General features: G+C 44.5%; 1 protein-coding gene across 3 annotated transcripts in view; it reads left to right on the top strand.

Annotated features, from left to right (window-relative positions):
* spryd3 (SPRY domain containing 3) overlaps positions 1 to 24489 on the top strand; it is a 312897-nt gene that overhangs the window by 230356 nt on the left and 58052 nt on the right. For all 3 annotated transcript variants that reach the window (XM_068025007.1, XM_068025008.1, XM_068025006.1), the window contains exon 8: positions 4330 to 4387. In XM_068025007.1, the coding sequence (XP_067881108.1) occupies positions 4330 to 4387 (58 nt within the window). The remainder of the gene's footprint in view (positions 1 to 4329; positions 4388 to 24489) is intronic.

Below are 24489 nucleotides of genomic sequence, written 5' to 3'. Positions count from 1 at the left end.
TGGGTGTTTGTCCTCAAGTCATAGATGAGTCACAACCAACGTTCCCTCTAATTTTTTTTTTGTTGTGTGAAGCCTGTTCATTCCAACATGCGGTACCTTTCAGTTGTTTTGCACGAACGCACAAGGGCGTTATCTAAAACGAGTCAATTTATGAGCGGCCTGCACGGTACCTTCTGGATTGCTGCTCATCTGTGCACACACGCAGTTTTGAGGGAACATTGGTCACATCTTCCTTCAGCTGAAGATTGGAAAGATTAAAACAATTTTTATGGCCTCTGCTATAAATTGCATTCCTTTGACACTGACTCCATCCTCCTCCCCAACCACACACTTGGTCTAAAACAGGTGGTATGAAACCTTGGCATCCTGTTTGACATGGAGCTGAGATTCAGAACTTCCATCCTATCCATCATCAACTGCTTTCTTTCTATCTCTGTAACATTGACTGCCTCCACCCCAACTTAAGCTGCTCTGTCACTGAAACCCATTTCTGTTTTTTTGGCACCACTAGCGTCCGTTAATCCAAAGCCATCCTTACTGAGCTCCCATTCTACACAACTCCAAGTTTCCCAAACTCAGCTGCCTGTATCCAATCATGCCTGCCCCTTTACTCACATCTTTAACAATTTACACTGGGATGAGACAGCACTGGGATTGCAGTCTATGGTTTTGAGAGTCTTGAGAAGGGGTTTGGAAGTGCAGGAGGAGACTGGGAAAGGAGGTCCTGGGATCCATCAGGGCTAGGAATGGATTTTGGAGCAATGTAGGCCAGGGCTTGACAGTATAATGAAGGAGTAGGGTTTAATAGTCTTGCAGAGAAGATAGAGAAGGGCTGCAGTCTGGCAGTGGCAATATAGCCTCCTCCGCCCCCCAACCCAGTCTCAGCATCCTTTGCACTCTAGGATGCATCTCAATGGTCAGCTACTTCCTGTGCTTACATTGGTACCTGTTTGTGAGGGTCAAGGTTCTGCTTTCCTTGCTCCTGCTTTTGACAAAATTGTTTGTTGGAAATTCACGGTCGATGTGCTCCCAGCAGGCAATGACGATCTCCAACAAGGGAGAATCTAACCATCTCCCCTTGACATTCAACAGTTTTACCATCGCTGAATCCCCCACCATCAACATCCTGGGGGTTACCATTGACCAGAAACATAACTGGAGTAGCCATATAAATACTGTGGCTACAAAAGCAGGTGAGAGGCTGATAATTCTGCGGCAAGTGACTCACCTCCTGACTCCCCAAAGCTTGTCCACCATCTATAAGGCACAAGTCAGGAGTGTGATGGAATACTCTCCACTTGCCTGGATGGGTGCAACTCCAACAATACTCAAGAAGCTCGACGCCATCCAGGACAAAGCAGCCCGCTTGATTGGCATTTCATCCACCACCTTCAACATTCACTCCCTCCACCACTGGTGCACAGTGACAGCAATGTGTAGCATCTACAAGATGCACCAAGCCTCCTTGACAGCACCTTCCAAACCCATGACTACCACCTAGAAGGACAATGGCAGCAGATGCATGGGAACATCGCCACCTGCAATTTCCCCTCCAAGCCACACACCATCCTGACTTGGAAGTATATCACCGTTCCTTCACTGTTCTTGTGTCAAAATCCTGGAACTCCTTCCCTAACAGCACTGTGGGTGTACCTACCCCACATGGACTGCAGCGGTTCAAGAAGGCAGCTCGCCACCACCTTTTCGAGGGCAGTTAGGGCTGGGCAATAGATGCTGGCCTAGCCAATAATGCCCACATCCCATGAAACAATATTTTAAAAAGAAGTATGTGTCAATGGCACAAAAGTGCAGCCTTAACCTTTGAGTGCACTATTAGTGTGCTTATTAACTTATGCAGTCCTTAACACACATTTCCATAAACAAGCACAAATCACCTTATAATATTCTTCAAAGTTGGTCATTTCGATTTTCCGTTAGATGTATAATTCATCCGACTTTCTGATATGTTAAACTGATGCCCGTCTGCCCTCTCAGGTGGCTGTAAAAGATTCCATGCCACTGTTTCGAAGAAGAGCGGCGGAGTTCTCCCCGGTGTCCTGGCCAATGTTTGTCCCTCAATCAACATCATAACAGATTATCTGGTCAATATCACATTGCTGTTTGTGGGAGCTTGCTGTGCGCAAATTAGTTGCCACGTTTCCTCACATTGCAACAGTGACTACAGTTCAAAAATATTTCATTGGCTGTAAAGCACTTTGGGACATCCTGAGGTTTGTGAAAGAAGCTATATAAATGCACGACTTTGTTTCTTTGTGTTCTGAAACCGCAAAAGTGTTCCAGAAGAGATTTACAAAAAGGTAATGGATAGGAGTGTCTGAAAGGAATTCTATTGTCAGACGATCTGTTTTGGTTTCCAACACTCAACAAAGCAACCACAGCTGCTCTCATCATGGGTGTTGTCTCTGCGAACAGTTCAGAATAGAAATGGAGCAGGAATTAATAAATTTAAATGTCATCACTTACCCGAAATAAAGCTTTGAGAAGTCAGTCTCCAGGTTTTTTTTTCAGTCTTGCAGGAAAACTGAGATGCTCACAGCATTGGATCACAGGCCCTTTTCACCTTTACGTCCTGTTGCTGCACAGATTGCAAGCTGGAAAATTCTGAAAACTGTTCAGGATGCACAGAATTGGTTGGAATTTCAGTCCACCTGTTGTCAGTTAAAAATTTCTGTTGAAACCGAAGCTTTTGAGACATGCTAAGGCCTTGAAGCGAAAACTTTAATGAAGTTATTGAAAAGCACAAAGGACGGTGCAGTGGGTAAATGTAATCATGATTGCAAAATCTGTTTTTCTCTCAACACCCTTAATATGCCACTAATTTGGCACACACTTAGATGGCTGCTTGGGAAATGGAAAGCTGTCACACTGAGGCAGTCGGAAGTGCTCTTTTCGGATTTGGGCAGAGCTCAAAAACTTTGCTCTGTATCTAACCCCCGTGCTGTACCTGTTCTGGGAGTGTTTGATGGGGACAGTGTAGAGGGAACTTTACTCTGTATCTAACCCAGTGCTGTATCTGTCCTGGGAGTGTTTGATGGGGACAGTGTAGAGGGAGCTTTACTCTGTATCTAACCCCCGTGCTGCACCTGTTCTGGGAGTGTTTGATGGGGACAGTGTAGAGGGAGTTTTACTCTGTATCTAACCCCCGTACTGTACCTGTTCTGGGAGTGTTTGATGGGGACAGTGTAGAGGGAGATTTACTCTGTATCTAACCCAGTGCTGTATCTGTCCTGGGAGTGTTTGATGGGGACAGTGTAGAGGGAGCTTTACTCTGTATCTAACCCCCGTGCTGTACCTGTTCTGGGAGTGTTTGATGGGGACAGTGTAGAGGGAGATTTACTCTGTATCTAACCCCCGTGCTGTACCTGTTCTGGGAGTGTTTGATGGGGACAGTGTAGAGGGAGTTTTACTCTGTATCTAACCCCCGTGCTGTACCTGTTCTGGGAGTGTTTGATGGGGACAGTGTAGAGGGAGTTTTACTCTGTATCTCACCCCCGTGCTGTACCTGTTCTGAGAGTGTTTGATGGGGACAGTGTAGAGGGAGTTTTACTCTGTATCTAACCCCCGTGCTGTACCTGTTCTGGGAGTGTTTGATGGGGACAGTGTAGAGGGAGCTTTACTCTGTATCTAACCCCCGTGCTGTACCTGTTCTGGGAGTGTTTGATGGGGACAGTGTAGAGGGAACTTTACTCTGTATCTAACCCAGTGCTGTATCTGTCCTGGGAGTGTTTGATGGGGACAGTGTAGAGGGAACTTTACTCTGTATCTAACCCAGTGATGTATCTGTCCTGGGAGTGTTTGATGGGGACAGTGTAGAGGGAGCTTTACTCTGTATCTAACCCGTGCTGTACCTGGCACTGGGAGTCTGAAATGGAATGTGGTCCAATCTTCACTGGAATTTGTCACCTTAACAAGTAATGAGTACGAACTTATGAATTAGGAGCAGGAGTAGGCCACTCGGCCTCTCGAGCCATTCAACAAGATCATGGCTGATCTGATTGTAGCTTCAACAGCACATTCCCACCTACCCCCCAATAACCTGTCACCCCTTTGCTTATCCAGAATCTACCTCTGCCTTAGCAATATTCAAAGACTCTGCTTATCCGAACATACGTGTATGTTACATGCATTCCTCTCATGCTGAAATAAGCTAAATTATTGCACACTGAGCACAGGAAAACGATCTCTAATGAAGCCATTCATTCTAGTTGTAGAACTGATGTTTGTGAACTGATGTTCCGAGGTTGTTTCTCCTCCCTCCACAGAAAAGCCCCCAGCAAAGTATTTGATTATTTTTGTTTCCTTTTTTAGGACTACCCAAAAAATCGGCATCCAGGCTGGAGTAGAGGATCAGTGGCCTATCATGCAGGTATGAAACTGAAGTCTTAGCATTTCTGGGAGCCTGGGCCAATGCTCCCCAAAATGATTCTCTACAACTGTCTTAAGTCCTGGGCAGGATTTGCGCACTTGCATTGCGACATTAACTCTGCAGTGTGTTTGGTGATTGTACAGACCAATTCTGCTTTTCCCCAACACTTAAGTCCTCTGTTTAAACTGACACACGACATTGGCTGTAGCACTTTTCATTGTTTTTGATGCCAGTGGATCTCCCAGGTTGTGCACAGAGTTCAAAGAGTGTGAAAGGGAAAATGTTCAAGGAGGTAAATGAGAGTTGTGTTGAAGAGAAGAATTTTGATACATGCTCGAGAGATCGTGGTATGTAGTGTTTGAATATGAAGAAAGTAGGATGTAATGGTGAGGGAAGGCAAACAAAAGTGGGGAGGGAGAGAACTTTAAAGACATAAGTGCGCTGGAGTGGAATGAGAGGAAACCAGCTTTGAAAGGAAAACCTGACATGGGCTGCAGGATCTGGCCTAGTGAAGGAGATCTATTTGTCGTTGTTGTTGGTTATAGCAGGGTCGCTTGGGAGCTGAATTTCTTTGTAATCGAGATGCAAGTACCAGTGTAACACAGTTTAGAAAAAGCAGGAGGAGGGCCCAAGACAGCCTGGCAAGGGTGACAGATGAAAATGGAGAGGAAAGCAGCACGTGTCAGCAAATGGAACTACATTCTCTCTTAGGCAGTCCCTTGGGAACAAGAATGACTTTCTTCCACTCCAGGGTTGTGGGTCTTTAGGTGACCTGGATCCGCACACTTTGCCACAGGTGGGGGCAAGTGGTGTTTGGTGAGGCGAGTGAATGAGATGCTCAAAATTCTGAATGCTCCTTCCACTGTTTGCACTTGGTCGCTGCCTGGGCATGTCGATGTGGTTCGAACTGATATCAGTGTTGTAGCGGTGGAGTTTTCAGGCTATGATAGCGGTGCGACCTTTAGGTCTGTCGCTGCTGGGGTTGCCCATGAGAGTCCTGATATTCCAGGTCCCAAAGTTCATTTTGAGGGGGTGGAAGATGCCTGTGCATGGGTGCTTTTAACATGGGGTGGCCATTGCACACCGACTACCACACGGTCCAACCGAAGCAAGGTCTTTGTCCAGTGGCAGGGATGGCCGAGATAATTGGAAACCAGGCTCCGCTACACAGACAGGGACTAATACACACACATGGCCAGCTTGTCCATGTACGTTAGCTGGTTATAGTAGGCCAATTGAGAGCAGAGTTTCTTTATGACAGAGCTGAAATTATTGGGTTTGAGGAGCATAGCAAGAGAGGAGAGTTAAGAGGGAGCAGGTAGGGTGCCCAGCGATGGTGGCAAGACTGCAGGGTGTGTCAAAAACCTTTTTAAAGCCTAGAGAAAAGGAAAATATGCAACATTAAAAATACAAAATAATAAATTTTAGAGCTCCACAGCACCATCAGTTGTTCAGTTGTTGCAATTACATGATGACCAGTTTGTAGAGGGTGTAGAAATGCATAGTAATTTATTGTGACAAAAAATGTGACAGCAAGAAATTTGGTTTTGTGAACAGAAAATACATGCAAGTGTACAATTTTTAGAGAGTGTACCATTTCCCTGCAACATTTATGCAAATAGTACCTGATATCACCACAGTTCGGCTCACAGGATCTGATTCTGACATCACCGTTCTCTGCCATGATTCCTGCTACCAGTAAAAGGGGAAAAAAAGTCAGAAACAATACGAAGTTCCACTTATGTTACATTATCTATGGAGTTCAGATTTTTGCATCTAATGTGTGTTTGCAAGGAGTGCCACCTCAAAGGCATCCATGGAGCAAAGAAATGTGCTAACTGCAGTCATGCTGCTTGCATTGGATTTAGTGAATGGAACTGTTACATTTTAGGGTCTTCTCTATCATTACTGTGGACTATTTTATCTCGTGTTGGGTCATTCTCATGGCCAAGTGTCAACTCCTCAATTTCCAGAGTGTCTATACCCTTGACTTGGGCTCTAGGTAAAGCTGTCAGTAATATGCCAAAGAACGAACAAAAACCTTCTTTGATTAATTTTAGCTCCTGCCTGTCTTTGAAATTGATAGAGCATCAGATTGGACCTCGTTTTAAATTTAAAATAGTCGGTGAATTTATTTTATGCAAGATAAAGAAACACTTAAGTAACTGCCATATAAAATAGTTACAGTGGGCATCCTTCCACCTAACTGCTTATGTGGACAAAATAAGATTGCAAACTAGAACTACGCTAACTCTTTGTAACTAAATTTTTAATGGTCTTGTAACCCTGTCCAGCCTTTTGAGCAGTTCATTAATATTAGGTGAGGGTTTTGATGGAGTTTTGTTGCAGTCTCTGGGTTTGCCCATACATTGACATGGAGGAGGTCAGCTGTGTCAGAGGCTGCAAAAGAGGCGAGGGGAAGGAAAATGTTTGTGACTTTGATTTGGATTGTGGGATGGGTGGAAAACTGATTGGAGGGATTCAAACACGGAGTAGTGGAAAGGTGAGGGCGGACTTGGGAGGCAACACATGCTTAATGACTTGGGAAAGGAAAAGAAGATTGGAGATGGGGCAGTAGTTTGCAAGAATGGAGGGGTCAAGTATGTTTCTTTTGTGGGGAGGTTGGGGGGTGGGGGTTGGTGATGATGGCTGGTTTGAAATGGAGGGAGACAGGAGCTGAGGAGAGGGAACCGTTAACAATGTCAGCTAACATGAGGGTCTGGAGGGGAAGTTTAGTCAGCAGTTTAGTGGGCGTAGGGTTGCAACAGCAAGAATTGGATCTCATGGTCAAGCTGAGCTTGGAGAGGGCATAATGGGGAGATAGGAGAGCAACTAGAGAAATACGTGGGTTTGTGATAGTGGGGGGCGGGGAGCTTGGCTTGGTTGTCAAGGGGCAGTGACTGACGCTGCAGTGCAATACTAAGAGAGTGCTGTACTGTCGGAGGTGCAGTCTTTCAGATGAAATGTTAAGCCGTCTGCTCTCAGGTGGGCATAATAGATCCCACACACTTTTTCAAAGAAGAGCAGGGAAGTTCTCTTCGGCCAACTGACCAATATTGTTCCGTCAACCAACATCACTGAAATAGTTTATGTGTGGTCATCGCAAGACTGTAGGGCCTTACTGTGTGCAATTTGCAACAGTGGCTACACTTTAAAAAGTACTTAATTGGTTGTCAAGCACTTTGGGGCACCCTGAAGTTGTGAATAGCACTATAGAAATGCAAGTCTGTCCTTTCTTTCTTTCCTTCCCTCCTTCCCCATAATAGAGAAAGAGCAGTGCAGAGAAGAAAGTTACCCTTTAGGCTTAATTCTCTCATCCAGAGAGTGAGCACAGAGAACCTCAAGGAGGGAAATAGAAAAAAAAAGTTCCACAGAAACATTCCAATTTCCTAACCAACAAATTAATTCACCTTCTAAATAAAAATCAAACTCCAAGTTTTGTTTAGCATGAGCAGTAAGGTGAGCTTTTAGGGCTAATGCCTGAAGCTGGGGAAAGGGTCTTCAGTGAAGTGAATCCCAGATGACAGGGCAGTGATACTGCCCAAAAAAATTACAGCTCAAGAAAGGACTAAGCTGATGTGACATGCATTTATTTGTCATAATTACTAGATGAAACATGTGGAGCACCTTAAGGTTTCCATAGTGTTTAAATATGTTAATGAAACTATCTCATCTCTGCTGTGTGCCAGGAAGCTGGAGCTCTTTGCTGCAAGTATGTTGAATTCTTTTGCAATAGTTTTTGTTGTGGCAAGGCTTTCGTGCTGTACGGAAAGGAAGTGCGAAATCTGTTCCCACCCGCTATGCATCTTTCTGAGTCTATAATTGTTTTCTGCTCATTTCCATGGTGACCTGAGAAACATTTACAAACACTTGCAGCAGCTGGATGCGGACAGATGTAAACGTGTATGCAAATTAAGCCCTGGCCATAGGTTTCATTCAGAATTCCCATACAAAAATTCTAATACAAGCAACAGGATGTGAAGGGATTGGGAGGGAAGTTGATGTGTGCACTGATCGAAAGAATGACAAAAAAAAGGGAGTGTTACTACAACCACTATTAACTTGTTAGTTCCAAAGTCAGAAGATCTGAATTAAAATAGGTTTGCTGTCAGTCAACAGAGTAGCAGTATCCTTTAGGATTTCCAAAACCAATTTTACATGGTACTGCACAAAAGATCAGTAATACCCCATGCAAGTAAGAGATAAGACCGAGTCCCAGTTTCTATTACTAATAATTTGCTGCCCTATTAACAATTAAATATTTTCTTTACTTGGGTATTGTAAGGATGAGGTAATAACTAGTACAGGGGCTCACATCTCTAATTAATTTACTGGAAGAATTCGACCTAAAGCATCAACAAAAACCTGGCTGCAAACTGGAGAAGAGGACAATAAATATATTGGGATGTAATGTATTTAAGAGGATGGATAGTAAAGATAAGGAAGGAGGTGGAATGAAAACATTGGTTAAATAGGGAATACAGACAGCAGTGGGGGTTGGCTGCTGTTGAGAGGGAATGGGACAGACACGGTTGGAGCTTAAAGATTAAAAAGGATTTGCTACATTGGCAGGGGTGTGTTGCAGATCTCCAAATTATGACAAGGAATTTGAGGAGATGGTTAGCAGACAGAGTAGAGCAATAAATAAGAAAAGGGGATGTAGAGGTAGAAAACAGGGCAGGTAAACGTGAGTACAACTATTTGCTCACGGGAAGGATAAATGCTGACATGGGCTGGTTGGACTGAATGGTCTGTTTCTGTCGTGGTGCTTGTGTATTTCTGAAGTGTAAGCTCATCCCATTAGTTAGCTCTTAAGTTTCTGCTTTTGCTTCGCCAATATATAAAGTACTTTTGCTGCACCACTAAAGTTGGGGTACAAACAGGGTGTATGGCAGATCGAATCAATTCCAGACCCTATTGTCTAAACTTAGTACCAGGTGGTTTGAGTCCTAAACTGCTTATCACAGCTGACTGTGTAACGGCATTCTTTAAGATCAGGTTTAGCAATGCCAAGAAAATAAAACAGTAAACTTTTAAAAGAAATACTTCTCACTTGAAAATAATTGGCAAAAGAATTGGGAGGGGGGGGAATGTGAAATTATTTCACACAAAGAAAGACTTGCATTTATATAGCACCTTTCACAACCGCAAGATGTCCCAATGCACTTTACAGCCACTAAAGTGTAGTCATTGCTGTAATGTAGGGAACATGGCAGCCAATTTGTACACAGCAAGCTCCCTGAAACAGCAATGTGATGATGACCAGATAATCTGCTTTTTAATGATGTTGAAGTATAATTATTGGTCAGAACATTTTGAAATTTGAATTTGGAACTTAGTGCCAGCTGTGCATTTTAACCAACAATACAGTGGTTGCTTTTTTCCACAAGATGTTCTTCTTAAAAAAAAAAAGTTGCCCATTAAAGCACTTGAGATGGAATTTAGTTTGGATGTGGGGAATTTCAGGAGTTGTAGCATTCAGTGGGATCTGTAGCAAAGAGGAAATTAGAAGAAAAAGCACAGCAGCTCCTGGAGTGCCTCATAGTATCTCATAATAACAAAGGCTTCTTATGATCTGGAACACACTACCTGAAAGGGTGATGTAATTAGATTCCAAAGGAGCTTTCAAAAGACAATTGGACATGTACTTGAAGCGAGCTAATTTGCAGGGTTATAGTGAAAAGCCGGGGGTTTGGGACTAAATTGGACAGTACTTTCAAAGAGCTGGCACAGGCACAGTGGACTGAATGCTCTCCGATGCTGTAAGATTTTATGATTTGAGACTTCGACTTATTTACATGTTAATGGCTACACAGAGACAGCAAGACAGCACAACTTAATGAACCAATATGGGATTTGAAGGGAAGTTGGGTGGTCACCACTTTAGTGGTACTGAGCAGCAGAAGGTGCACCTCATGAGCAAGGTGAGCTTGGAGAGGGCGTGAGACAAGACACTAGAGAAAGATGCAGGTTCAAGGCAAGGGCAGGAGGGAACCTTGTGGGTGGGGCGTGGCGCTGGTTCGATGGTGGGCATGGGGACGCAACCTTTATTAGCAATCCCAAAGATCGTTTAAAATTTCTGAAGTATTCTATGTCTTCAGAAGAGTTTTAAGTTTTGGGAATGGATGGTTTCTATTTAAGATAATGTAGGTACAATGAGAAGGGCACTGAGCAGGGTGGGAACTGGTGAAATAGAGGGGGAAAGATTAGGGAGGGAAATGGAGAGATTGAAGAAGTATTGTTGGCAAATATTGTTACTCAACGTAAACTCGAGGAACACCACCTCATCTTTCAGTTAGGCACTTTACAGCTTTTCAGACTTAACATTGAGTTCAACAATTTCATATCATAACATCATTTTTTTTTCAGACGTCAGCTGTTAGTGATGATTCTGCCACTTCATTTGTCCGCCCTCTCTCGTTTCTTGTCCCAGTACCAACCCCATTTGCCTTGTCATTTAATCTCTGCCGCCTTCCACCCTATCACAGACTTTCCCTTCTATTCTTTCCTCCCCTTCCCCACCCCCCCCCCCTTTCCCTACCTCTAGACTTGCTTAAAACCTGTTACAGCTCTAACTTTTCCCAGTTCTGATGAAAGGTCATCAACTTGAAACATTAATTCTGTTTCTCTCTCCACAGACGCTGCCAGACCTGCTGAGTAATTCCAGAATCTTCTGTTTATGTTCCAGATTTCCAACATCTGCAGTATTTTGCTTTTGTATTGTTGGCAATATGGTTGGCTACATGTTAGATAAATCTGGAATCAACAATCAGGGGAGACTGAAATAGAAACTATGTTGAGTGAATGACAGAGAGGGAAAATGAAGTGAACCTACTGCAGGAAATGTGGCCAGGTTAGACTGCACAAGAGGGAATAGGCAGAAGAAGCCTAGAATGAGATGAAGAAAATATGGAGGAAATAAAGAGAAATGAGCAAGCCAAGTGAAAAAGTAATAACTGATCTCCAGCAAGTGTAAGAAAAATGAGCGAAACTACAGCTTGGTCAACAGGAAAACTAGGAAGCAGCAGAAAGAGAGAATTAGCAAGCCAGGGGAAGTAAGGGGAAAAAAGTAAAGAAATGAATGTCAAGTCATTGAACCAATAAGTTGAAACAGAACGTAAAAACCTTTTCACCGGTTGCTTCAGAGGCTGATGGAACACAAACCTGAATATTGATTGCAAGGTAAAAGATGTTGATGGGATGACCTGGAATCCCCTACTATTTCACACACACATTGTGAGGCTCAAGCAGTTTTCGATGAGATATAGCACAGCCAGTATCAGAGTAATACTCCCTGTATTGGTCTGGTCTAGATTCAAAACCTCAATCCAGACATAAAGAGAGAGCATGTCACCTGGCACTGGTTTGTAGTAATTTTCACACATTGTGAGATTTCAGTCTTGGCTTTACTGTTGCAGGAGGTCAGAAATCAAGCAGAAACAAAGCCAATGAGCAACTGTATGAGGGCCATTCTCATGAATCTAGTCACTGTCTATTCTCAACAACAGTAATGGGAGCAGGTTGGAAGCAACTCAAATGTTTGCTTTCTTTTTCATGTCCACAAAAACCATGGTACGAAGAAAGAAGAGATACAGTGGGTGAAGACTGCTACAAATCACTTGTTCAGCCCTTGACTCAAAAAGCAGCTTAGGGTTTGGGAAAATGTAGTTCATAACTTATTGGTGTATCTGCCATTGACAGATCTAGCTTGATGCTATCTTTAACTGCCTATGTGGTTTCTCTGCCATGAACAAGTTTAGCAGTTCTCGCCCTTTCATCTTGACATCAGTATTGTCAATTATCTGCTGTTCTTAACATTGACATTTTTTATCATTCCGTTCATTCAGTCCCAAACAGGCAGTCTACCTTTAATGCTACTCATTGCTAATCAGCACTTTAAACAGCTGCTTCATCTCTGGGGTGCTTGGCTGTTTAAAGTGTCAATCAGTACTGAGCAGAGCTGCTCAGCTCTTCAGCAGCACTTTTGACCCACACTATCAGATGACGACAGTGGCGTTAAAACAGTGAGAGTTCTAGCACAAAACTGATCAATACAACTAATCGGAGTGAATAAAAATGGCTTTTGAAATTTGTGATTTGTGCACTAAAGCAGATTCCTCCAAACACTGTTATAATGAAGCACGTGCTACAGTAAATGTCCCATAATGTGTCATCAAATATTCTGTGTTCAAGTCAGCAGACAAGTCAGCTTCAAGAATAGCACTCCTGTGGATTTCAACACCGTCCAAGCACTGATTCAGTTATTGCCCTGTACCTGCCAGTGGTTTTATTTCTGATTGGGACTGCTTCAACTAGAATAACCAAAAGATTTAAGAGCTAATTGAACGTTCAGTGCAAGGTGCTCATAGACTAGAAGCACAACCATGTTTCAAGAGAAGATCAACTGGCCTATAGGCTTCTGAAGGCAGCAGCACCACAAAAAACCCATGACATAAAGAACAAATGGTGGATGGACAGAGTGCAGGAGATTCAACATATTGCGTACAATGGTGACATGCGTGGATTCTTCAGCGCAGTCAAGACCATCTACGACCCATACACTCAAGGGCCCAACCCGCTGACAGCCAAGAATGAAGGAGAGAGAGGCAGTCAGTGTCTGCTGGAGGGAGCATTTTAAAGAGCTTCTCAATCGAGAGTCTGTCTTTGACCCAAGCATCCTTGGCTCCATCCCTCAGTACACTACCCAGCTCAGCCTTGGTCCTACCCCAACCAGGAATGAAGTTGGAAAAGCCGTCCATCAGCTGAAAAACAACAAGGCCTCTACAGCAGACGGAATTCCTACTGAAATCCAGGAAAATGGCGGTGATACACTCCTGGTGCAATTGCATAACCTCATATCCCTTATCTGGGAAGAGGAGCACATGTCAGGGGATCTCAGGAACGTCTTGATTGTGACCATTTTCAAGAAAGAAGACAAATCCGATTGCGGTAAATACAGGGGAGTCTCCCTGCTGTCTGCCATAAGGAAGATCATCACAAGGATTCTCCTCAAACACCTCCTTCCAGTCGCTGAAGAAACTCCTTCCAGAGTCGCAATGTAGATATCACCCACTGAAAGGCACTATAGATATGATCTTCACTGCACGACAAGGAAAATGTAGCGAGCAGCACCAACTGCTGTACATGGCCTTTTTTGACCTCTCAAAGCCTTTGACTCCATCAGTTGTGAGGGTTTATGGAGAGTCCTGCTCAAGTTTGGCTGCCCTCACAAATTTGTCACCATCCTTCGCCTACTGCATGATGACATGCAAGCCATAATCCTTACCAACGGGACCACCATAGACCCTATCTCAGTGAAGAATGGCGTCAAACAAGGCTGTGTCATCGCACCAACCCTCTTGTCCATCTTTCTCGCCGCAATTTTGCACCTCACCTCCAGCAAGCTCCCCATAGGAGTGGAGATAACCTACATGGTGGACGGGAACCTCTGCTGCCTCCACTCCAAAACAAAAGTCACTCCGACCTCGGTCATTGAGCTTCAGTACATGGACAACGCTTGTGTATGTGCTCACCCGGAGACTGAGCTCCAAGACATCGTTGACTCCTTCACTGAAGCATACGAGAGGATGGGCCTTACTTTAAACATCCTGAAAACTGAGGTCCTCTTCCAACTCACTCCCACAGCACAACATCATCCTCCGTCGATCAGGATCCATGATGAGACCCTAGAAAACGTGGACCATTTTCCATATCTCGGGAGTCTCCTCTCAACAAAGGCAGACATAGATGACGAAATCCATCATTGGCTTCAATGTGCCGGCTCTGCCTTCAGCCGACTCAGGAAGAGAATATTCTAGGACCAGGATCTCAAACCCGGGATTAAGGTCATAGTGTACCAGGCAGCATTGATCCCTGAGTTCCGATATCCTTTGGAGACTTGGACAATCTATAGCTGGCACCTCAAGGCACTGGAGAAATACCACCAATGCTGTCTCCACCTATCCTTCACATTCATTGGCAGGATAGATGGTCTAATGTCAGCATCTTCTCCCAAGCCAACATTCCCAGCATTGAGGCGCTAATCACCCAAAACCAGCTTCACTGGGCGGGCCACGTCACTCACATGCCTGACACCAGGCTCCTGAAGCAACTGCTCTACTCTGAGCTTCACCACGGCAAAAGACTCCAGGATGAAACACTTTAGGGATGTTCTCAAGGCATCCCTGAAGAATTCTAGTATACCCACCGACTCATGGGAGTCCCTGCTGTCGGGCTCAGGGCACAATCGGAGGAGCTCGGGTCCGCTGTGGTTCTGTCGGGTTTGGGTCAGGTTCTTTCTCCCAACCTGAGCAGGCCTTTACCAAGCACCTCCTGAGATCTCGACAGGAACACGTGGAAGCCAAGTCCAGGCAGCAGAAGGAGTGCACAGCCCCCCAAGTAACTCGCCTATCCAACTCTTCAAACACCACCTGCCCCACATGTGGTAGAGTCTGTGGTTCATGCATCGGACTCGTTAGTCATATTAGAACTCACTGAACCAAAGTGGAAGCAAGTTATCCTCAGTCCCGAGGGGTTGCCTAAGAAGAAGATTTCTGATATATACCTAGCATGTCTCTCGTAATTTAGTTGAATTTCTTACTTTGGATGAATGTTTTCAGAAGGCAGCAGGAGGCTGTTATGATATCCTTTACCTGAAAGGAGATAAAGTTTGTGTACACAGGAGCAGGAGGAGGCCCATTCAGCCCCTCGAGCCTGATACACAGGGACAGGAGGAGGCTATTGAGCCTCTCATGTCTGTTACACAAGAACAGGAGGAGGACGTTCAGCCCCTTGAACCTGATCAATCAATTAGAGCTGTATCTGAATTCCATTTACCTGACTTTGCTTCAGATCACTATCGATCTTAGTCTTGAAATCTCCAATTGATACCCAGCATTGGAGGAAAGAATTTCATATTCCCACGGTCCTTCTGTGTGAAGAAGTGCTTCCTGATTTCACTCCTGAATGGCCAAGCTCTAATTTTCAGATTGTGGCACTTGTCCTGGATTCCCTCACCAGAGGAAATCGTTTCTCCATCTACCCTATCAAATGCCTTTATCATTTTAAAGGCCCCAGGAACCGATGAGCATAGGAGATGGTTCAAGGGACCTTGATTTCAAAATAGTAAAGAAGAAAGAAGAGAAGGTTTAGGGCATCAGGACAATCCATTTACTTCAATATAGGCCTGTGGACCCAGGTGACAAGAGTCGTCTGATTAATCTGTATTCATCAAATGAACAAAAACCCAAAATAGGCCGTAGTTATGGAATAGGCAGCTTTAGACTCGCAAGTAGTGGACTTATCAAGGGTTTGTGCACTAAGCCCTCTGAATGCTCACGGTAGCCAGTAGTGACTGGAGAACGTATGGAGGCTGAAGGTAAGGCATCACCTGTCGCAGACGTTTTCCTTCTGTCCTGCCCGAGTGAAAGAGGATTTACAGCTTTCCCAGATAACGAGCAATTTAAAAGTGTGATACTCTGTATCTAACTCATGTTGTACCTGCCCTGGGAGAGTTGATGGGGACAGTGTAGAGGGAGCTTTACTCTGTATCTAACCCCGTGCTGTACCTGTGGAGCTTTACTCTGTATCTAACCCCGTGCTGGACCTGTCCTGGGAGTGTTTGATGGGACAGTGTAGAGGGAGATTTACTCTGTATCTTACCCTGTGCTGTACCTGTCCTGGGAGTGTTTGATGGGACAGTGTAGAGGGAGATTTACTCTGTATCTTACCCTGTGCTGTACCTGTCCTGGGAGTGTTTGATGGGACAGTGTAGAGGGAGATTTACTCTGTATCTTACCCTGTGCTGTACCTGTCCTGGGAGTGTTTGATGGGGGACAGTGTAGAGAGAGCTTTACTCTATCTAACCCCATGCTGTACCTGTCCTGGATTGTTGGGATGAGGCAGTGCCTCTATATTACCCATGCTGTACATGGTTTGCGGTTGTTTGATGCCACAGTGTTCAATGTCCTAACATTGAGTGCCGAAAGCTCAAAACAAATATATACAGAAAAACGTAAGCCTCCTAAAAGTCTCCGATTTAGGCATCATTGGTTTTACAGATTATATCAACAGCAGAAAATCAGTTAAAACGTCATGCTGTAGAGTTTTGATGACAGTCAAAACTACATGTCAAGTTCCCAGGAAATGTGGCTGAACATACTGATGTACTCTGTGTCAGAATGTACTGATTCTGCTAGGATTAGCTGTTGTTTTCTAGTTAGACTATTTCTCATATGGTGGAATACAAGTAATGTCACATGTCGGATTGCAGAATTGGAGATTTTCCTGACTGATTTCTGGCAATCAACAATCTTTCCCAGTGTTACAATATCAAGCAAATCCTCATTGGCATCAACCAACTCGAGTACATTCTTACTATTGATGCCATAGAACAGTAAAAGATTTATACATCACTCCTACTTAAGTTATTACATGATTCAGTCCCATGTACATTGTGTGTAATGCGTGCTAGAAGCAGGTTATATTGTATTCTTGCCACAGCGTTAGGAATTGGTAATGAAAGTTGTTCACATTTCTCTGTAGTAGAATCAAAGTGAGGTGTGTTACTGTTGGGAAAGGGAACACTCAAAGAGTCATAGAGAGATACAGCACTGAAACAGGCCCTTCGGCCCACCGAGTCTGTGCCGACCATCAACCACCCATTTATACTAATGCTACACTAATCCCATATTCCTACCACATCCCCACCTGTCCCTATATTTCCCTACCACCTACCTACACTAGGGGCAATTGCTAATGGCCAATTTACCTACCAACCTGCAAGTCTTTGGCATGTGGGAGGAAACCAGAGCACCCGGAGGAAACCCACGTGGTCACAGGGAGAACTTGCAAACTCCACACAGGCAGTACCCAGAATCGAACCCAGGTCACTGGAGCTGTGAGGCTGCAGTGCTAACCACTGCGCCACTGTGCTGCCCATTATACTTGTTTTCACTTTTACTACCAAAGTGCTTCAATATCAGGTGTAACACAGTTTAAAGATGGGTTACAGTTGTGTCCACTCTGCCTCAGCAATATGCTAATATGCTCCTAATCCCATCTCAGCAAGGCATCACTTACTGTCTCAGTAAGATTTACTTTCAGCCCACAAGCCATTCTTGTGATCTCTCAATTTTATGGCAAATTCTGGGCAATTTTGTCGTGTGGGTTTGTGTCTGCCAGGAACTGGTCAAGATTAAGTGTGGCTAAATGAATTTTACTTTGGGCTCCTACTCCCAAAAGAAAGAAGAGGTGGAAATATGTCAGTTGAACTGGAGTTAGGAACTGGGAACAATAACGAAATGTCCTGATGACACCAAATTGGGCAATATGCAAATTAGGACCAAGATTGTGAAGAACTACAATAGGGCATAGGCAGGATGACCAGATGCAATTCAGTGAAGACAAATACAAAGTAATACATTTTGGAAGTAAAAGTAGAGAAAGGAAATACAGATGAAATGGACTTGAAGAGCAGATCTCCAAATCATTCAGCGGTAGAAGTACAGATGAGGCCATTTAAAAAAAAAAGCAAACTGAATCGTTGGTTTTATATCTGGAGCTATGTAATACAAAATCTGGAATGTGGTGAATTTATACATGATCTTTGACTGCAGGTTGAGTATTGTATTGGCTGAGCTCTGAGGATTTGCTCGGTATTCTAACACTGTTTATATAAAGGCAATACAAAAGATACAGTGTGGATTTACTGGGAGGTTGCCAGGAATTTGGGGGGGGGTTGGGGTGGGGGGTGCAGGGCTGGTCACAGTTCAGAAGAGACACCCAACAAGTTGCAGCTTTTTTTTCACTGGAGCTGAAGTCAGGAGTGACCCAATTATAGGAAACAGGAATAGGAAAGGATAAGAGTGAGCGGGAGAGCGTGATTAGATTGGCTGGGATATTAAAGGGTATTGGGGGTGGTGGGAGAAGAGCGGAGTCTGGGATTAGACTGGGTGGATAATTAAAAGGTATGGGGAGTGAGGTGAGTGAGATTGTGCTGGGTGCGATATTAAAAGGTGTGGGGAGTGAGGAGAGTGAGATTAGACTGGGTGGAATATTAAAGGGTATTGGAAGTGAGCAGAAGAGTGGGATGAGAACAGGCTTGTGGAGAAAAATGTCAGTGCAGCCTTGAAGGGCTGAATCATCTGTTTCTGTGCTGGACCATTGATATGAAATTATACAATGTGCTATGCCAGTGAAGTATTCCCACCTCTCTTTGACAATTCTTTGTCTCTGTGCGCGCTTGCTTACTCTGTCTGTCTCTCTTCCCCTCTCCCCCTGTCTCAGTGTCCATCTCCATCTCTCTCTCCATCTGTGTTTGATCGCTCTATCACCCCCCCTCACTCTTGTGCGCACTCTCCCTGTCCAGCCATCTTGTGCGTGCTCCACAGCCAGCTGTCGGTCCGACCTTCACTCACAAGCTCTCTCTCTCGCTGTCCACCACGTGTTCACGAGCTCTATCACTTTCTCCCCACCCCTCGTGTGCATGCTCGCTACATTGCTATCCATCTCTTTCTCCCCCATTCATAAGCTCAAGTGTTCCTTTTGCCATTGAAATATCTGGTATGCACATTGAATTCTAGGTAGACACCAAACAACGTCTATTATTGATGGAGATTTGATTGCTGGCTGTTCCTTTGACAGTTCTTCATCTCAAGTTGAGTTGTCTACAGGCAGATGTCACTTCCCCTGCAAATGATCTCTTCTGGCTTAAATAACGGATCAGTGTTGTATGGAAGTTGAAGGCCAACACCAGCTTCTAGGAGCTAAATACGATGGAGATAAGCAGCTGTTGTAGATCTTTCTTAGCCTCATTTCATTAATTTTTAAAAACATTTTACATAGTTTTTTGCAGTGCTATTCCTGCCAACAAAGAGAAACTTTCTCAAAGAATTAACTGTAACTATTTTGTGTCTTTTAAATTAAAGAAATTAAGGGTGTGTATTTGGCAATTGAACTTCAATATCAGTAAATGCGAGGTAATGCATTTTGGTAGGAAGAATAAGGAGTCCACATCTTCCTTGGAAAATAAGAGTGGCTAAATGGGGTGGAAGAACAGAAGGATCTGGGGTACAGATACACAAATCTCTAGAAGTAGCAATGCAGGTTAACAAGGCCATCAGATAAGCAGACAAAGCACTGGGGTTCATTCTTTGAGGGATAGAATAGAAAAGCAGAAGTTATAATAAGCTTGTACAGAACCCTTTTTGGAACACACTTGGAGTATTGTTAACAGTTCTGCTCTCCATATTATAAAGGCTGTGTTTGCTGACAATGCAACTATTAGGCAGCGCAGTACTGGCACATTCGCAGCCTCATCCACTGAAACGTCACTGTGACATCTCAGGCAGCTGCCACTAGTAAAGATGGCGCTGTTCAATTTGTCGCAAAAAGCAAACGCAGCCTTAAACCTAAATCCCCACAGTGGCTGCAATCGCCGCCTCCATCCCACCCACAACAGTACCACGCTCCCTCCTGCCATCGCGCTTCTCTTCGCTGCTCCCTCCTGCATCCGTCTGCTCACTGCTTCTCCCTCTCGGCCAGTCGCTCCCTGCCTTACTGCTGCCTTCCCTCAGCCGCTTGTTCCCTGCCTCCCCACCCTCCCCCGACCACTTGCTCCAGGTCTCACCGCTTCCCTCTTCTTGGCCATTGGCTCCCGCGTCGCCCCTCGGCCACTCACTCCTTGCTTTGCTGCTTTGGTGGCTCGTTCCCCACGCCCCCTCACCGCTGCTTCAGGCGGTGCGGAGGGAAGTGATTGGCCGAAGGGGGATGAGACGAGGCTGGGAGGGAAGGGCAGGGGCGTGAGCGAGTGGCTGAGGGGGGAAGCGGCGAGGCCTGCAGCGGGGGGAGGGGTGTGCGGCGGGAACGAGTGGCTGGGGGGAGGGGGGAGTGGCAATGCGGGAAGCGACGAGGGTGAGAGCAAGTGGCTGAGGGAAGCTAGCGATGAGGGGGGACAGAGCGGGGAAATATAAACCGGTGATTCGAGCGGGTACTGTTCAGGGGAATGGAGCCAGCGATTGCAGCTATTGAAGGCGATGACATCATTGCATGGTGACGTCAGCGCGTGCATTCGTACTGGCAAGCAGGCAAACCTTCGCACGTACTGATGACGTCCGCGATCGCTCTGCATTCTCAGAATACTTTGTGAGTTCATCTAAATGTTTTAAAGTACATGTAGATATAAAATGAACTGGCAGTCATTGCATACAAACAGGTAAAAAGAAAGATGTGTACATATGGGTAGCACTACACATAACTGAGGTTTATGTTATGCCAGAAGGCTACATGTCAAGCAAGGAAGAAACGGGGTGTGTAAAGCTTCGGGTTTCAGTCGGCTTGAGAATTGAGGTGACCAGGAGAGTTCAGGCAGCTGCCCAAGAACTCCTACCCATTCTGGACTGTGGTTCAGAGTAGTACAGCTGAGATCTTTTATTTAACATAACTGACTTATGCCAAGTTCTGCATTAAGTATCTGTGAACCACAAAGTCTTTCCATTAACTGATGGCACCTTTCCATACATTCCAACCTCCTATCTTGTAAGCTCTGCCAAAGGTTCCAAGGAAAGTTAAGAAAGAAGAGGCTCCAGTTGCATCCAGGCTGATAAAATTCAGGATGTCAAAGGTGTCTGCTTCTTTTTGTGCCAAAGCCCTAATTCCAACAAATTGACCTAAAAGATTTCCTCTTCCCGTGCCCACACCCACGATGGGTAACCAGCCAGGAAACATTGGGAAGGAAAGGGATTGGTTGCAATATACTGGACAAAGTCTCCATATGGGCCTAATTCAGCTTCAGTGTATCCTTCGCCAAAATGTTGGATCAGGGCAGAGATGTATAGCTCTGAATGCAACAATTTGCTTTTGCATAGCACCTTTAAAGTTGCAAAGTGCATAGAAGTGCAATCAAGCAAAATTTAAGCCATGCCAAAGAAGGAGATAATAGGATGGGTGGCCGGGCCAAAGGTTTGGTCAAAGAGGTCGGTTTCTAAGCAGCATCTTAAAGGAGGAAAGAGAGCTGGAGAGGTTTAGGGAGGGAATTCCAGAGCTTCGGGCTGAGACTGGTGAAGGAAGTGGTGGATGCATGAGGCCAGAGTTGGGGGAATGCAGAGTTCTCAAGGGTGTGGAGCTGGTAGAGGTTACAAAGATGGTGAGAGGCATGTAGGGATTTGAACACAAGGATATGAATTTTAAAATCAAGGCAATGCCAGGCCAGGAGCCAATGTAGGTCAGCGAACACAGGGGTGATGGGTGAACAAGACTTGATGTGAGTTAGGATATGGGAGCAGAGTTTTGGATGAGTTAATGTTTTTGGAGGGTAATAGATGAGAGGCCAGCCAGGAAAACATTGGAATAGTCAAGTCTAGAGGTAAGAAAAGCATAGATAAGGATTTCAGCAGCAGATGAGCTGAGGCAGGGGCAGAGATGGCGATGTCACAGAGGTAGAAGTAAGCAGTCTTTGTGATGGAAAGGATATAGAGTTGGATGCTCAGCTCGAGGTCAGATAGGATGCACAGGTTGCAAACAGTCTGGTTCAGCTTGAGACACTGCAGGAAGCAGAGTTTGTGGTCTGGATTGAAGACCATGGCTTTGATCTTTACACTGCTTAACTGGGGGAAATTTCTGCTCATCAAGTCCTGGATGTTGGACAAACAGTGTGACAAATCAGAGGCAGTGGAGCGATCGAGAGAGATAGTGGTGAGGTAAGAGTCAGGTATCATCAGCGTACATGTGGAACCTGATGTTTTCAGATGATGCTGCTGAGGACTGGCATGTAGATGAGCAATATCCTAGGGCCAAGGATGGATCCTTGGTGGACTCGAGAGGTAATGGTGTGGGAGTGGGAACATAAGCCCTTGCAAGCCATTCTTTGGCTACGATTGGATAATTAAGAGTTGGACCAGGTGAGGGCAGTCCCACTCAACGACGGAAGAGAGGCATTGGGGGAGGATGGCGTGGTCAACCGTGTCAAACAATGCAGACAGGTCAAGATGGAATAGTTTGCCACAGTTATAGTCTTAGAGGATGTCATTTGTGACTTTGATTACGATTGTTTCAGTACTGTGGCAGGGCAGAAAGTTGATTGCAGAGAGTCAAACGTGAAGTTGTGGAAAAGATGGGCAGGGATTTGGGAGGAGACAGCACATTCAAGGACTTTGGAGAGGACAGGGAGGTTGGAGATGGAGTGGTCATTTGCGAGGACAGAGGGATTTTTTTTTTGTCAGAACAACCATTGTTTATTCCGATCAAGATTCTGGAGTTGACCAGGTGAGACTGTTGCAAAAAACACCTAATTGGTGGCAAATAAAGTTCAATCCAGACGATTGCAACCTACTGTATTGCGAGACTCTCAGTCCATTGTGAACTGAAGACCTATTTTGTGGGCATTCCATTATAGGTCACCGATAACCAGTACCTTTTAAGTGCATTTTTAAGGTCCATTGGTTAGCATTTTACTGAAGTGTTGTGAAAACTCTTCAACTGATGCGGCTCATTAAGTACCTGTAATGGCTGAAGTTGATTGTTTCCTGGTCTAAGATGACCATTTCTCTCCTGGAGAGATAGTGGCACCATGCCAAATGCAAACTGTTAAGTTATTCAGAGGAGCTGAACTTAATTTGGATAAATGCAGCTCAAATTTAATGAAGTTTTGTAATTGAAACTGGGAAATAGTTTTGCCTGGATAGGTTTAGAAGGGAAATTGAAAACATCTAGGCTCCTGATTTGAACAGGAATGTTGGCATTTGCTGTTTTGTTTTTGTAACAGATCCTATTAAAAACTTGTGCTGTTTGTTTTTTTTTTGAATTCCTTCATTTGGACTTATTTCTGCTCATTACTTTGCTCATGTGGTGTCAGTTTTTCCATGAGATACAGCACGTAGGTAAGATGTCAATGGGCATGGGATACGAGACAAATATGCAAAGTTTGGCTCAGTAAATGAGAGGTCACATTGTGGGATTAGATGTAAAGCTGTGTAAATGTGAAGTCCAATAGAAAGCAGCTGTTTTAAAAATGGCTAAATTAGAATTGTAAAAATGAGCGTTAATCTGAAATTTGGTGTAAATCAGATATCCATTTATCCCACTCCTGTGGCTTGGCAGCTCTGGAAATATTTTCCATATTTCAGTTTTTGTATCCAGTGGTTTAGCTAATTCTGCTTCAAGTTCCTTCCGCTTTCCCAACATGTACAGAATTTATTTTTTGAGACAAAACAGCAGTGACCATGGCACAGTGGGTCAATCTGCCAGAAGATCGAGGTTCAGTCCCTGGTATATGTTGAGTTAGCTGTGACATCAGTAGAGGTGCCCCTGCTTAGGGAGGAGAATTCAGCCAAGCCTTCTACTTTTGATCACTGTTTGGTGAACTCTTCTAGAAAGTACATATGGGCATTGGGCAAGAACTGGGTCAGATCGACTGTGATGCCCTCAACACTCCCAATAGCCCATCCAAACTCACCATCAATAATGACAATTTGGCTGAGGTGTGAGAGATTCACTGGAGCTGCACCCAGCAAAGACTCAACACCTTCAGGAAAGGAGGGGAGAAATGGGGAAGAGGAAAAGCAGAGTGACTGATGTAAATACTGATGCCCTGTGGTATTGCCACACGAGCCTGTTCCTGCACCTTCTGTCCCTTTTATTTGAATTATTTAGTCCGCCTCACTGTGGAGATTAACATGTCAGTAGGGAAGCATCAAATGTTCTATCATTTCAAAAATGAGAGAATGTGGAGGGTGTTTTTTGTTTTCAAAACCAAATCCCTTTGACCTGTAGATTGTTAAATCAGTGAGTTTTCTGACACGTGTTCATATAAACAATCCTAATGCATTGTTTTCCCGGCAAAATGCATTTCCACATGTATAGCTGAGCTGATAACTTGTGTGCCAAAGTCAAAAATAAGTTGTCCAACCAATTTTGCAAATGTTATCGTGTCCGAATGCATATGACACTTTCCACCTAAATTACACATTTCTATCACTCTCAGCCACTGTGTACAATGAGAAAAGTAAATTTAATTCCTGTAAAATGAAGTGATATTGGTAGAGGGGCAGAGTACAAATGTAAAGAGATTGTAGTGTGTGTGTATGTGATGCTGGTCAGACCCCATC

Source organism: Heterodontus francisci, chromosome X (genome assembly GCF_036365525.1).
Source record: "Heterodontus francisci isolate sHetFra1 chromosome X, sHetFra1.hap1, whole genome shotgun sequence".
Classification (NCBI taxonomy): Eukaryota; Metazoa; Chordata; class Chondrichthyes; order Heterodontiformes; family Heterodontidae; genus Heterodontus; species Heterodontus francisci.
Note: the sequence above shows the minus strand (reverse complement) of the source record. Positions and strands in the feature narration are given on the sequence as shown.